The 17,181-nt window shown below is 27.0% G+C and overlaps 1 protein-coding gene across 1 annotated transcript; it reads left to right on the forward strand.

Moving 5' to 3' along the window:
• The first annotated feature begins 3,104 nt into the window (after nucleotides 1-3,104).
• LOC114193185 (uncharacterized) lies at nucleotides 3,105-4,503 on the forward strand. Its single transcript, XM_028082899.2, has 2 exons — nucleotides 3,105-3,454; nucleotides 3,619-4,503. The coding sequence occupies exon 2, from the start codon at nucleotides 3,621-3,623 to the stop codon at nucleotides 4,068-4,070; it is 450 nt and encodes a 149-aa protein (XP_027938700.1). The 5' UTR covers nucleotides 3,105-3,454; nucleotides 3,619-3,620; the 3' UTR covers nucleotides 4,071-4,503.
• Nucleotides 4,504-17,181: the final 12,678 nt, after the last annotated feature.

A 17,181-nucleotide genomic window follows, 5' to 3' on the forward strand; every position in this document is an offset into this window, starting at 1 on the left:
ATCTCTAGTCAGTATGAGATATCTAGCAATTACAAATCAAACAACAAAATTAATTTATATAATCACCCTAAACACATATGCTACATGCAGATCTTCCTTAAACAGACTACTTGAGATGTTCTATTATCAAACAAAGGATTACAAATCGAGTGGACAAACTAGTACTAATTACATACAAATACGCAAACCACTTTCGATCTAACACAAGTAAAATAACTACTCTTGGATCAAACCTTCTTAATCTCACAAGATTAAGAATTCTCAATAAATAAAAAGTACTTTCAAAGAAAGCATAATTAAAGTTCACAAAGTTAACTTAAATACGAAGAATCGTAGATTTTACTAATTTCTTCTTCAATTTCAACTCAACTTTTTATATAAATTTCAAAAAGATGGAAATTAAAGCTTTGAATTTGTTAAACCTTGATTTTGCTTGATCTTCTTATTGAACTTTAATACATATCTTCATTTTTATTGGCTTGGACACTTATAAAGAAATATTTGATTTGATTGTTTCATGCTCTATTCCGCGCATCTGTATAAGGATATAATATTCAAACATTCTAAAATATGATAATAATTTATGATTAAAATATATTTTCATAAACTCTTATTTCCTTAAAGAACAGTTATTTATAAAACATTTTCAAAATATTTTATGGTCATTAATGAAATATTTTTCACAACTTGAATATTACTTTAATTTGAATTAAGAACATTTATGGTCTATTAGACCATCTACTAGGAGACTTGGTATAAATACTTGATGATCTAATAAATCCTGCGACTTTTACAAAATATATGTTCCAATCTTTAGATAATTTGTACACATTCAAAAGTATATAAGACATAAGACACTAATTTTGAATTATCTAAATGTTTAAGAATCAAAGGATTGGACAAAATGAATATCAAGAGTATTCCGCTAGGAGTGATATTACATATTTACTCATGTACTTTCGTTTTTATTTCATAAATATAAAACGATTATCAAAAATAACTTACAAAATAAAATTTCATAAATATAAAAAGATTATCAAAAATAACTTACAAAATAAAAATGTTTGTAATTTTTATCATTAGAAAGATTTATAATTGAGAGAATTATAATCAAGATAGAAACGGATTAATATAAAAAGAGAAATCATTTCATTCTTATTTGCTGAAATTATTATTTTTTATTTCAACCACTTGTAACAACAATTTTGAACTATTAAATGATTTTTATAAAATTTATTATTAAAAAAATTAAAACAAGTTATAATTTAATAACTCTTATAAACAATATATCTATTTTATAATTTTTTATGCATAAAAAATAATCATATTATAACATATTATATATATATATATATATATATTAAATTAACTTTAGTCTTATACGTTCAAATTTATAAATGTAGTGCTTTAATTTTAAAAAAAATGTGATTTTCTTTTATACTTTAATATAATATTTAACTACGAGAATTTAAACTAAATTCCTATATATTAAATTAACTTTAGTCTTATATTCAAAATTATAAATGTAGTGCTTTAATTTAAAAAAAAAAACATGTGATTTTTTGTATACTTAAATATAATATTTAAGGACGAGAATTTAAACTAAATTTCTATATCCATATATATATATATATATATATATATATATATATATATATATATATATATATATATATATATATATATATAATTTTTTATAATCTTATTTTAATGTACAATATTATTTATCAATTTTATTCTTTATTAATTTATTTTATTTTATTATTTGTATCTTTTAAAGTTATAGATATTTTTTAATTCACTTTCAAAGTTATTATTTTAATATACACAATTTTTTGTCAAATTTAATTTTTATTAATATGTTTATCTTTTAATTTTATAAATATTTATTTAAATTTAATAGTTATTTGTAATAAAAAATTATATAATATTCTTTTATTTTTATCACGAGTAAAAGAAATAGATACACACGTATTATAATGTGAACTTTTCTTTACATTTAATTAAATTTTTATCGTCATACAATTGATATAATTTAATTTTTAAAAGTATAAGAATTAATTAATCAATTTTTTGAAATACAGAAAGTAAAACTAAAGTTAACGAAAAAGTAGATTACTAAAACATATTGAACAAGAAAATTATTCAAATTATATCATTAAAAGAATATAATAATAACCTCTAACTCTTTTTAATATTTTAATAATATTATCTATCTTATTCATATATCGTATTTTAGTTCTTTATATATCTCTTTGCATGAATTATACTGTATTGAGCAGAGATCTATCTTTCTGATAATATATGCATTTTTAAACTTGTTAATGTCCCGTTCTAATAATTAGTGTTTTCTGTTTCAACAAATAATAAATCCTATCAAAATATAATTATATTTTTTCTGTTTCAATAAATAATAAATCCTCTCAAAATAAAATCCTCCGAAAACAAAACCCAAAAGATTTCATTCAATGTTTTCCAATTTTAATTTTTTTCTTTTTTGTTTGGTTGAGACCATTTTGAGAAGGCTTCGCTGTTTTTTCCTTCTAAATGCAATATTTCTAACCAGATGTGCTCCACATAATTAATTTATACTTGTAGTTTCCATTTGAGAAAAATATTAATAGCGTTTAATATTTTACCATTTTCAAGAAAATATCTTTTCTCTTTTAAAATAAACAAGAAAAATCCATTTTAGTCTTTCAAATTTACTATAAGATTAAAACAAAATGGTAATTTTAGAAGTTAAATTACCATTTTAAATTTAGAAAACCAAAATATTGTTTAAAATTTGAAAAACCAAAACTACTTTCCTTACTCAATATTTTTTATGATCCTCCAAGATTTTCAAATCAGTTACACAACAAAATAAGTTCAGCCTTCCACGCTATAAACAGAAGGAACAGTCTAGAAATCTCTTCAAACCAGAAGTAACAGCACAGTACACCGAGTAAAACCAAACCATAACAAATAACAAATAAACAACAATTTTAAAAACAAACAATTGCGACATTCGCAGTAAATGGTAATTTCCAATCCCACCGAACCCTCCAATGATTGGGAAATTTTTTCCCTTTTCGATATAAATAAATTGCAAAGCAACACAAAGATCTGCATCTCGGCATCTATATCTATCCACACATCCACACCCTTCTGCCTCAATCCTCGTCACACACAAAACACAACACTCTCACATGTTGTGGACCAAACCCAGATCCATCACTCACAAAACCAGTAATTATTGATTTTGTGTTCGTGTTGGATTCGGTTTCACCAATTTGTCCAAGAGAGCCCGTGAAGGGTCTGTGATGTACCATAAGCTGTTCGAGCTTTTGTTTTTGTTTTTCGGCGGCGAGAAGGTTGAAGAGACCCAGTGGGAGAAGGAGCGATAAACCACATCAATATTCTTCTAGATCTTTCCATTGTTTCTATTCATCTTCCACTTCTGATTATTCGGGTACGAGAATAACTTAAAAAATCAAGATCTTGAAACAGATTTCTTCGACCTTTGTTATCAAATCCACAAATTAAGCAAATACCATGCAAAATTCTCCTACCTTCTTATTAGCATCACCATAGAAATTTTTGGTGTAATTCTTATTTGATTTGACGGGTTTGTAGCTATGGCTGCGAAGGTGTTGAAAGAGACGAAGTCGATGACGGCGGTGGAGATGGTGGCGGAACCGGCGGAGGCGGCTGTGACGGCTGTGAAGTGCTGCTGCTGCGCGTTGGTGGAGGAGTGCACGCAGGCGTACATTGGGCGCGTGAAGGAGAGGTACGGTGGGCGTTGGATTTGTGGGCTGTGTTCGGAGGCAGTGAAAGAAGAGAGGGAGAGAGAGAAAATCATGATTACAACAGACGAAGCTCTGAAACGTCACATGAGGTTCTGCCAACAGTTCAGGTCATCTACTCCTCCCGACAGCACCAACGAGGATTTCATCCTCGCCGTCAAACAGATTCTGTTCCGAACTTTGGATTCTCCGAGGAAAGACCGTTTCAGTTGTCGACCACTTGGGAGATCTCAAAGTTGCTTCTCAACCATGCAAGGAACGCAGGAGGCCCAGAGGGAATGATCACTCCTCTTATCTTACACCAGCAATAAAAGGACTCACGAATCACATATTCATTCAAGCAAAACTTAGATACATGACTGTTATTCGATTATGTGAGAGTTGAAGTTTTATTTCCTTAATTCAAAAGGGTACAACTTCAGTGTTGATAAGAGAATAATATTTTAAGGAACTGTATCTAAGTTTTTGTTGTATAAATAAAAATTGAGAGATTTGGTGGTTAATGAGGTGTACAACCCCAGTTGTGTGTGTGTGTTTTTTTTTTTTGTTCTGTTGTGAGTTGGGTTATGGTTTAGGTTATAAGGTGTTTGGTTGTGTTTTTGTTTGATATTTGGGATTGAGAGGATGATTGTTGATAGGTGTCTTCTTTCCTTGACTTCAATCTAAATGTCACTTTTGGTTACTGGTAATGAAAATTCAGTTTCTCTGTGCTTAAGTTCAACTTTAAAAATTCTTCCAACATTTTTTTTTTTTTTTGACAAAATGCTTTTGTCTCATGTCAAGTTGAAATCACTTCATCTTACAAATTTATTTATTGAAATGCTTATAGTACTATTTGCAATACTTATACTTCTGTCTATATAGAATATAACTACGTGCATCCTAGAATAATATTTTAATGATATGTCACGGGTACAATTTATTCAACATAGCTCCTGACTATATATTAATATAAAAATTGTAACTTTTGTGGTAGCTTATTATAAAAAAAGCTAAAATGAACTCCAAAATTTCATTTACTTCCTTCTAATGCATTCACAGACATCTCAATTCCAATTTCATATTAAAATTGGTGTTCAAGCCATAACCAACATTAAACATAAAGATCAAATATTTAACATTGAAAATGAAAAATATATATTAAACTCGCAACATGCACAAGAAATCGATTTATTACATCTCATCTAAACACATAGGTTTAGCTCTCCATGATTTATAAAATAGAGATTTTTCATTCTTCTACATTTGTCATGGATATAACATTAGGATTTAGGATTCTTCGTCCTCTAAAATTAGCCAATGTTTTGTTCACCACCCTTTAAAATTCATGTATACAAAAATTATCATCAACAAAAAATAAACCAAATATACCATCTTATAATTTTTAAATGCATTAAAAATGTGAAGGAAGGAATACAAACTTAGGAGCGTAGTGCTTGAACGATGAGTCCCATGCAAACAAGTAGGGTGCCAACAATGGTGGTCATGCAACAAATGGTGAAAGAAGACAACAAGATAATGAAAATAATAAAGAGGAAAGAATCCTAAACAGAGAACAAGAAAACCAAGCCAAAGTAAGGAGAAAACTAGTGAAAATAAGAGTTTTTTAAACATGGTCAGTGGTGGATCTTCAAGAAATGTTTTAGGGGTGCCAAAATCTATAATATAAAATTTTTTGGGTGTCAAATATATAAAATATATTAAAATTAAAAAAATAGTTTAAATTATATAATTTATATAAATTTATAAAAAAAATTAGTAGTAAGGAGAAAACTAGTGAAAACAAGAGTTTTTTAAACATGGTCGATGGTCAGTGGTGGATCTTCAAAAAATGTTTTAGGGGTGCCAAAATCTATAATATAAAATTTTTTGGGTGTCAAATATATAAAATATATTAAAATTAAAAAAAATAGTTTAAATTATATAATTTATATAAATTTATAAAAAAAAATTAGGGGACTAACCTCTGTCACAACTATGGTTTGTCTTTGGTGATGGTCACCTCCAATGGTGAACTTGCAAACTTGACGCAAGATACTCAAAAGATGTGGTTAAACTCAGATGATGAAGAAAATGATATTCGCGAACCTAGACACACCAAAGGAAGAAAATGAAGAAGAAAACAAGAGAGAAAACCTTGTATTTCGTACCGAAGATGGAAACAAAGGCATTCGTAGAGTCGAGACAAACCCAAATAAAAAATGTTGAAATTAACCCTATTCAGAAGGTATGGTTCATTGGAAAATCATAACCTATACTCTAGATATATGAATATAGGCTACAACTCCCCTTATTGCCTCGGTATAAGCTACCATTTCTACACTCAAAATATAGGCTACAATTTTATCTAATATGTAGCCTATACATCGCCAATAATTTTAAAAATGTTATCGCATTTTTATAGGTTATGTTTTACTTGCAACTGTAACCTATATTACCTAGTTAAAGGAGATATTTACATTGATACCTAAAGTCCAATTCGTATACTACCCACTTAAATATATGGAGTGTCTTAATTTATTATTAATATAGAAAAACAATATGCCTCTTATAATGCTCACATGTCATAAAAGTTTTAACATTAATTAAGAACATAACTAACTCAAAGACTTAATTTTACCAATTATATGATTGTAATGTACAATAAGTTTTTTTTTTTTAATGTTCATTATTGGGAAATGTATGTTTCGGTACATCCAATAGTTTCACATCGCTTAAGAATCAAGGTCAGGTGCAGTTTAAATACTTATTTTCCGCTTCACCCTCTGAGATGCCTTTTAAGGACAAAACTGTGAGCTCCAAAGCAGACAATATCTCAGAAACATGGTGGGTTGATTCTAACGATGTTGTCAGATTTGCGATCCGAACAAGGCAAAAAGAAAAATGAATTTACTTTATGTTTTGAGAGAAATTACAAATATATAAAATTAAAAACAATCTCAAACTAATATAATTTAAAATTCTGAATATTCATAAATAAACATTAAAACATAAATAAGTAATTATATTATTCAAACTTTGAAAAAAAAAGTTTGTAGAAGTTCTTTGATCTCTAACATCTTTAATTGTCTTTGTGTAATATATAATTCATTTTCTGCAACATAAATTCAATTATGAATACATTTTGTCGTCAAATAGTAATTAAAATATTTTACATAATTCTAACAAGCTCAAATGTTAAATACACTACTACAAAAACTCATATTTTCTGCCAATTTTGTTTTGAAAATTTTTTTTGTAGGAAATACTTGTAAATTTTGTTATGAAAAAAAATTTGCAGGAAATTGCTGCTAATTGTTTTGCAAAATATTTAGTATAAAACACTTTTCGCAACAAATTTTGTAAGAAATACTTGCGAATTTTATAATTTTGTAGGAAATAATTACCCACGAAGAAATTACCTGCTAATTAAAATTCTTATAAAAAATAGCAGGAAAAAGTCTTTTCTTGCAAATTTTTTTAACAAATTTGCACAAAAATTCTCATGTAATATGAGAATTTTTAGTAGTGATATTACGTTAATTAGTTATGTAAAACACATACTCTATAGAAATTACCGTTTCTACCTCTATCAACTTAACCTTCTTCCTCGTCAATTTTTTTTAGGAAATTGTATAGTTAAGTATAAGAATTTTTTTTATTAGTGACTAATTTTAGTGGTAAAAAATAATTAGTCACTATAATGACAATTTTGATACTAATTTATAAACTAAAAGTTATTGATTAATAAAATAGTTTCTAAATGGGTCTCTAAATTGGGCACTATAATGAATTAGTCTCTAAATTGATCACTAATATTAGCAACCGAGTTTTTTGTTACCGAAAAAATTGGTCTCTAAATTTGTATATAAATTGTTCACTAATATGAGAGTAAATTTAGGGACCAATTTTTCTAGTAGCTAAAAGCTAGTTAATGTTAGTGACCAATATAAAGATCAATTCATTATATTGATCAATTGAGAAATTATTTTAGTTATTAATAATTTTTAACTTATAAATTGACTTTTAAATTAATCACTAATTATTTTTTATTCTTAAAATTGGTAACTGATAAAAGATTTTCTTATAGTAACGATTAAAAAATTTAATATACTTTAAACAAGTTATATTTTTCGATGATAAGAAAAAACCAATTCAATCAAAAACAAACCTCACACTTTGCTCAATGTAAATATTCACAATTTTCTTCCATGTGTTATTGCCGATGTCATTTTTTTTAAACAATTAGTTTTTATTTTAATTTTTAATCATTTCAAAATAATTAATCAAAGGAAGTCATTGAGGGGAAGAAGAACTATTCGTGGGAGAGAGGATAGAAAGAAAAGTTCCCTGGAGGACATTCTTCTATATTTATGAAGAAAAAAAAATTAATTATTAATATATAAAATTTGTAAAATACTACAAATTTTTAATATATTTTTTTCTATACCAATTATTAAATGGATAACAGTATATGGCGAAATACTACTTTTGCAATATTATTTCAGATATGAATCAATTGCGTAAGCATAGTATGCTGAGGGTATTGTATATATGGGAATGTTCATAATACACTCTTTATTAGATTTCTTTTAATTTTAAAGTATTTAATTAATTTTACATAATAGAAATAATGAGTCACGGACTATATTATTAACACTAATCTGTATGGAATATAAGAAGTTATAAATTTAATATTTATTTGTTAAGAAAATGATTTTAATGTTTATAATGCAACACTATCCTTAAGCTAACGTTATTATCAATAAATTAAAGTTCGAACAATAATAAATAAGATTATCGTGGCTGATGAACAGAGAAAGCCCCCCCTTTTTTTTTTTGTTCATAATTCATCTTCACAAATTATATCCAATATTTATACCTAGTGGTTTCCTAATAAAATCTTTTGGAGAAGAAAGGTGTGACATCTAATCGCACATGAAAACCTCAAACTACTAATATCAATCTTTCTTGAAAAGATTCATATCTTGTATTTATCTTAAAATAACATTGGTAAATCGGCTATCCACCATTCATTTGAAAAAGATTGATACTTTATGTTTTAACCACTTTCATTTAATAAATTGGAAGACAATATTTTAAATAAGGCATGTTATACCTTTATCTTGTAAACTCAATTTTGACCCATTATAACGTAACCATTTTTGGTTTCCAAGTTGATTTTTGTAATAACTATATAAGGATATGACTAATAGCAGATAAAATTTGGTGGGTTGAAATAACTAATAAAAAACTAAAAAGTGTTTTAGAAATATTTCTACAACAAATATTTTCTTTTTTGTCAAGTAATACGAAATATCTTTTAATCTACTAAAATATCATGGTTTTGAGTCCTAATAATACACAAGTATTTATATATTTAGAAAATAATTAACAAGGTAGTAAACAAACTTAAGGATCATTTCTGTAATATTCCAGGTTTTACTTGAGTTGATATATGTTTTTATATGTATACATTATTTTTGAAAAATGTTGTCAAATATAAACTAAAAAAAAACACTAGAAATAACTATAATATCTTTAACTCTATCTATGATATCTTTCGCATGCTCTTATTATGTAGCATACAATGTAAGAGTAGATCAATTGCCACAATCATAATTAATATATATATATACATATATCATTCATATCATCACATATGATATTATCAATTCAAAAAGTCACAATAATAAACTAAACTAAATTATATTAAGACTACATGATCTCCAATAGTATAAAGGAAAATGTTTATATCTAAGACTTATATTAAGTATGTCTCATTAAATATTAACATTTGATGCATCAAAATTAATATTATAATGCACCTCAACTCTTATACATCAAGATTAGATCTACATGAATCCATTTCAACTTCTCCTTGCTAGATTTCTTAATCTATGTGATGCAAATTATCATGAAAGTGATGTTAACATCTTAGGTATCCATACACTACCATAATAGGTTATGATACCATTTATGGTACCTAGGCAACAAGCACCAATGTATATCCATTGACCATATATATAAAATTTTAGCATGCATATTCATAAGCATCTCATTAACACTTGACCGATAAAAAACAATATTGGAATCCATCTTAACTCTTATGTTAAGATGGTTCATTACACCTACTCTACAAAGTTGTGCATAAATCTCACTTAACACCTTACCACCTGATATCTTAATTTATACTGATTTAGATTATCAGTGAAGTCAAAATGTATTATTTCCTTAATGATTTATTGGGTTTAATACCATAACCATAATATTATCCTAGGTACCCACACATGATCACTATAGATCATGATACCATTCTAGGTCCACCCACACACCATACATCAACATGTATATGCATTCATCAGGTAAGATACCATTACATATATTCACACTACTAGAAATCTGCTAAATAATGACTAAAAAATTTGGTCACTATCAACAATCGAATTAGTGACCAAATATTATTTTTATGATTTAGTCACTAAATCAATCACTATTTCAACCAGTGGCCGATTTTAGTCGGTTAGTCACCGAAAATAGTGACTAAATTTTCTGTCACTATTTGTTATTTTTCTAGTAGTGTCGTATACATCTCTTTTAGTTTATTAATACATGTACATAATCAATTATATATGCATATAAATACATGCAACAACACCATATACCAACCAATCATACAAATGTCGCTTGAGCAAGACTATTTCACTTGAGCAACCTATCTTCATTAAATAGGAAAATAATTTTGTGTTTGAAGGACTTCACATCACATGGGTGATACTAATTCCAAAAGAGAAGAATTGATTTGGTCACTTTCTTCGTTTAAACACCCTTTTATCTCCTTAATGACCAACTTTAGAGACGAAAGAATCAACAACAACTCTCCTTGGTTTAAATACTACTTGGTTCCTCAAGTGACATGACTTGTTCCATACTCCACAAAGTTCTACGACCTTGTCCAAAAGTTTTACTTTCCATCGCTTAAGCGATAAGAGTACCAAAAAATAAAGAGAATTATTTTGACATCTCTCTCACTCAAGTCGCAAGCCATAAATTGGACAAGATTCATTTTTCATTGAGAAGCACTGTCTAGTTCAAGTAATGATTAGTCACCACTTAAGCATTGTTTGAGCAATAGCTTGACAGCGAAACTAGTAAAAACACAAAAAAGAAAAAAGAAAACACAACGTAATCATATAACCATTCAAACCAGTTATAACCCTCCCAAACACGTTTTCAACAAATAAAACAACCTGATTTTCATACTAATGTGGATGACTTAATTAAAAATAAAAAGACACTACCTCCAATATAGTTAAACATATGCTCATTCTTTTATACTATAATTCTAGATAACTTCACTTCTTCGTATTATCATATTTCAACACATCTACATCAACTTAAATAACATAAATGCAATTAATTAGTTCCTCTAACATGAAAGTAGTGTGCATCATAAGTAAAACAACTCTAGGATCCCTAAAACATTTAAAATAAGTTGATGGAACTCCAAAGCTTCAAGTCCCGCACAACCAACATCTCCCCTTGATCAAATCATCATTATAATTTTATTTCTAGTATATCAAGGCCTCTAAGGTATATAACTCCTCAAAATATAAGAAAATAATGAAAAAGACAAGATTCATTGTAGAAAAGGTAAAACTTACCTAAATCAAGACTTAGATCGGACCATTTTGATCTATCCATTTTTGTTTCCTCATTGATGAAATTTGTTTAGAAAATAGATTACTTGACAACCTAGAATCTTAGAGAGAAATTTATATTTATATTTTTTTTTATAAATTTATATTTCTAGAGATGAAATTTAGATTGACATGAAGAATGGATTATTTACAAACTTATTTATATGAACATGTTCAAAATACTTTTCCATTCTACATTTCCTTTAAATTAGATATCTTAATATATATTAAGTAGGTCTTAAAATTCCAAACCCAAAGTAAGCCGGGTCAATCCAATTTTGGGTATACAAATTGGTTTGGTATATTGAACTTTGTTATTAGGTCCTATATGTACATATTGGAAATTCTAAACTAAGTTTTGAAATCAAAACATGTAAGTTTTCAGTGGAGTTTTGCAATATAGAGTACAAATTTGGTCAATTTTCAAAGGACACACACATACACACACACACACATATATATATATATATATATATATATATATATATATATATATATATATATATATATATAGTATTTAAATTTTAGTGTTGTTCCTATACAAATTATTTTTTTAGTTGCAAATGAAATACAACAAACAAACAAAAATAATTCATAGATAAGATATCATACAATTTCTCTGGTCATAATTCTAGAAAGATTAAAATCCAAATTTAAACAATTAGCTAGGATTATTAATTAATTCAATCAAACAAATGCCATGGAACCATAAATATAATTTTTATCATAATATCATTCTATATAATTGGAAAATAGTTATCAAATCATGATTTAATTAATTCCTAGTCTGATTCATGAAATCAAAAACACAAATTACAACCGTAAAGTGACAAATATGAAATTAGAAAGAAGAACTAAGTTATGATGATAAACGATTGGTGCAAAATTTAATTCAAGTTGTATTATCTTCATTCCATAAAGTAAACTTCAAGAATTAGTTCTTCATAGGCAAAAGATGAAAAACCCGAAAAAAATAGAAGAAAATGAAGAGAGTCTAAAAGTTAAGAAAAAAAGAAAGACAAATTCTAAAATTGAAGAATAAAATAAATTTTGTTTCCCTAATTAGAGCTTATTAAGTCTATATACGATCTAATCATTTTTACATGTGAGTCTAATTATAAGCTCTTGTTAAATTTATAATCTCTATTACAAAAGTCCAAATTAAAAATAAGAAAACCATATATATATATATATATATATATATATATATATATATATATATATATATATATATATATATATATATATATATATATATATACATAAATTTAGCAAATTTATTTCAATTTTTAAAAAATTGTAGAAAATAGCATAAGATACACATCCAACAAACTATATATTCACTTTGAAACCTGGAAAATGTTGAATCAAATAAAACCCAATAGAAATTATATATATAAAAAAAATGTATGACCAAAAAAAGCAAGTGACAATCAAATTAACTAAAATTCAAAATTAAAATAATTATGAATATAATGTCCGAACAATTAGAACTAGAAATAATTGCTTAAAAACTGAAAATAAAAGATAAAAACAAAACGATTCACATGGAACAAAATCTCATGAGATACGTAGACATGAAATGAAATAAATTGAGATAGGAGTGGTTCATAAAATAAATATAGTGGGAAAGAGGGTACAAATATAATGATGGATGACATGAAAAACTTGTGGTATTATTATATGGGAATGGCATGGTAGCTGGAAAGAAGAAGAATGAAAAAGAAGTCGTACTTGATGAAAATGGTAGACCCTTTTGATAAGGATATTCAAACCATGCAAATCTTATCCCTTTTTCTTTACTTTCTTCTCTGCATGTGTCATGCCATCCAACTCAACTTTAATAGAGGATCTCACACTAACTAGCACCAACTTTGAATATTTTCATTTTATAGATCTTAAAGCGAGAAAATATTTAAGAAATGAAATTGAGGATTTATAGATGACAATGTGGATCGGTCCGATCCGTTTAGGCTTGACATACATTAGGTCCGCACATTGCAGGTCGAGTTGGCCCGTCCCATTGAGAAGTTGCAAGTTTGAAAACGTGACCCGCGTATTTTGACGAGCCGGCTCGTCGGGTCAAGCAGACATTGACATCCTTAAGGATCTATCCAGGCTTTTTTGTCTGTACCAATGTTGCATTAAATAATAAATTTCATTCAGTATATCAGAAAAAATAACATTAAATATGGCTGAGTTGGAATGTAGGATGGGAGAGAAAACTAAGAAGTGACATTTGGTAATCACTGTTCATCACTGCTAATTAATTAAACTATGTTAGGAAAAAATTACCAAATTAAAAAAAAAATTCATTTAAAAATTTCATTAACTCTAACATGTGGCATCCTATTGGGTTAACATGTGGATATTTTTTCAAAAATTAAAAATAAATTAAAAAAATTTAATAAAAATTAGAAAAAAAAATAGAAAAAAAATCACAAAATAACACCTGACCATCATTGTTCATTATCGTTAGAGACCAAATATTATGACTATATTGACACAATTAAATGAAAATAAATACAAAATATGTATTTAACTTTTTTTTCTTATACCTAATAAACAACATTATTTTGTTTGCATTGTTGCTGAAAGAGGTGTATTTAAAGTAGATAGTTGTTGCTTATTTCCTACATTGCTGAGGGGTTTCATTATGAATTTTCATTTGTAATGGAAGTATCATTTCATGATATTTTATCATTTTGTAATATGAGGTTAATAAGAAACCTTTTCAAACTTGTTATATTGTTTATAAGTTATTCTTACAAAGGGTCGAGGTGGCCGACATTCTCCTATTCTTCCCTTGTTCTAAAATTTTGAGATGATTGAGGAAGATGTTATCTTTAATCATGGCCGAAATTATGTTCTGCACTAAGAATCACATCATCTATGTCCAATAATATACATGAGTACTTTTAGAAACAAATTTAATATACTCACTAATATTAGACAAAATTTTACATGAAAATAATAATGTCAATTCCTTTATGTTGAACTTACTTTTTACTTCAAATTAACAATTTATAAACTTTTTAAGAAATTAGGTTGCATATTTATTTAACGGTTGAGCAATTATACCTTGCTATTGTGTTTTTTTTTTTCTTTTTCAAAAGGAAAATTAAAAGAAAAAAACTATGTTTTTAAATTAACATTTACATCATTCGTATTTTTAATTGATAAAAAATATCAAGTTTCACATCAATTCAAACCATAAATAATGTAAATAATAGACTTTGTATATGGATTACTTTTACATCTTAGTCATTGAATTTATGTAAAATCCAAATTTTTTACATCAATTTTAAATCCATGTAAAACTTATATACTTTATATAATTTTAATCTATCATATTTGTACAAATAATACACATGTTACATAATTTGAGAAACATATATACTTTTTTTTTGAAAATACAAAACTTAATATGTTGTATTTAACACCAAAAACATAAATTAGTTTATGTAAGCAGTTCCAGTTAAGAGGCTTTACTTACATGTGCAGTTAAACTTTAGAATAAAAAGTGCTTCCGATACTTTTATTGCCACACAAAAATTATGTTATTAGTATGCATGTACATTGCAATTGGGAGTAAATATACGTACATATTTAGTATACGGTATGCCGATACGGATCAGAGTGTGATATTTGATTAATATAATAAATAACCCTCTTTAGTAATACAATAACTTAGTTTGTGGTACTTGCAAAGCATCTAGTATTGTTTTAGATTTGTAGGACATCTTGTCCCTTGCAATATGTTTAGTCACTTATGTTATTGGATAGACTATGTGTATTATCTTCCAAACTTTGTATCTATAGCATTGGTGTTCATTGTTTTCTTCCTAACATACATTATTTAATTTCATTTTGTGACAAAAATAATTAGTTATAATAATCAATTTGAATATTAATTTTAGTGACTAAAATTAATTAGTCACCATATTGACTAATTTAGATAAAAATTTACAAAATTAAAAATTAAATATCAATTTAGAAATTAATTCTTTTTGTAGTCAAAATTTTGGAAAATAAATTTAGAGACCGATTTACAAACCATTTATAATTTTCAATGTATAATAGTAATGATTATAATAAACAATAATTTTTTATTTTGTAAATTGATATTTAAATTGGTAACGATAGTAACTAATTATTTTTTATCACTCAAATTGGTATCTAAATTTATCACTATAATAACTTTTTTTTTCACTAAAATTGCTATCATATATCCAATTCTTTATTGGTAAATGCAATCTTATATAAAACAATTCATTATTTTTATGATAACATGTTATCTATTTATATTAGGTTGTTCATGCCTTTAACAATCTTTCCATTTTTTTTATTGCGACAAATAATATTAAAAACAAGAAAACATGTTACTGTCAATTTAGTCAGTTTGCTTTTCTTTGATTTTTTTCAATAGTTAAGGTTTTAAAAACATCAAACTTATAGAAATATTTGTGATCAAAGCCTACAAGTTTAAAGCTCTTGAAACTGTTTCACAAACATCAAACCTTGTGTGAAAGGTTAAAAGAGATCAAAGCTGCTTATGCTTTCATGAAATAAGAATTAAAAGTCTTTTTGATCTTTGAAAAAACTTAACAAAATTTTAAAAATAAAACTCAGTTCCTTTGTAAAAATGCTCATCCTATGAAAGCTATTAATGTTAGAGCATAAAAACATCACCAAACATCTGTAATCATAGTATGAGGACACTAAGATAATCAAAGCACAGATGATATAATAGTTACAAGATGCCCATGCATTCAAATTTTAAGACTAACCATGAGTGTTATTGTAATAACATAAGAATACGCACCAAAGAGATAAAAAAATTATAAGTACAAAGTTGTATAATGCATATAAAATTGTATCTCTATATACTTATCCCACTTTCATGTGATTTGGTTTGGAATCATGATAACCTAAACAAACAGTGCATGTGAAATTGTTTTAGGTACACCTTCCTTGGTGTGGATTCACTCTTCCTGTTACGTGAACAATTGTCGCACGCATTCGATGAAACAGCTTATTAAGTAAAACATGAAGAACTCAAACAAAACTCAAACAAAGCAATCGGTCCATTAAAATTCAATAAGGATTGAAACGGTGTATGTGGTAGTGATCAAGAAACAAGCGGTGCAGAAATTTGAGCAGCTGAAGCAACTTTGATCAGTGATACTGTGATGTTCATCACGCAATTGAAGTCTGTTCGGTGCAATAATTGGATTTCTCTCAGTGCAAACGACATTGTTGTGCAGTGATTGAAGCAAAGTTGATTAGGTATTAGCTTGTGTCGGTGTCATTCAATTCAAACAGCACAAGTCAGAGGCATTGGAATCTGCTGAATTAGTTCATGCATGAATTCAAAGAAGTGCAATCCCTTGTCAAGTGAAATTGTGTGAAGTATTAAGTTGGAGGGTAACATCATATAAAAATATAAAACAAAACCATAAATTTATTATATAGATTGAATTTTTATATTATTAGTAACTCTTGAGTAAATCCTTTGATGTGAGTTCCATGTCTTTGCTTTGTTTAATTGATTTCATGCAATCCTAGCAAATAGGTGTGTTCATTTGATGTTGGTTGATTTTGAAAATTGAATGTGGAGTTGATAAGCAGTGATGGAGTTCAAATTGAAAGAATTGCAAATAGCATTCACTTAAACAACTTTGGCTTCATATGGCTTAAGATTGCCTTTAGGT

The sequence above is a fragment of the Vigna unguiculata genome, chromosome 8 (genome assembly GCF_037176805.1).
Source record: "Vigna unguiculata cultivar grain cowpea cultivar isolate G323 ecotype 2 chromosome 8, ASM3717680v1, whole genome shotgun sequence".
In the NCBI taxonomy this organism is placed as follows: Eukaryota; Viridiplantae; Streptophyta; class Magnoliopsida; order Fabales; family Fabaceae; genus Vigna; species Vigna unguiculata.

Bases quoted from the DNA above. Each gene is read 5' to 3' on its own strand.
- LOC114193185 (XM_028082899.2), top strand. From the start codon at position 3,621: ATGGCTGCGAAGGTGTTGAAAGAGACGAAGTCGATGACGGCGGTGGAG.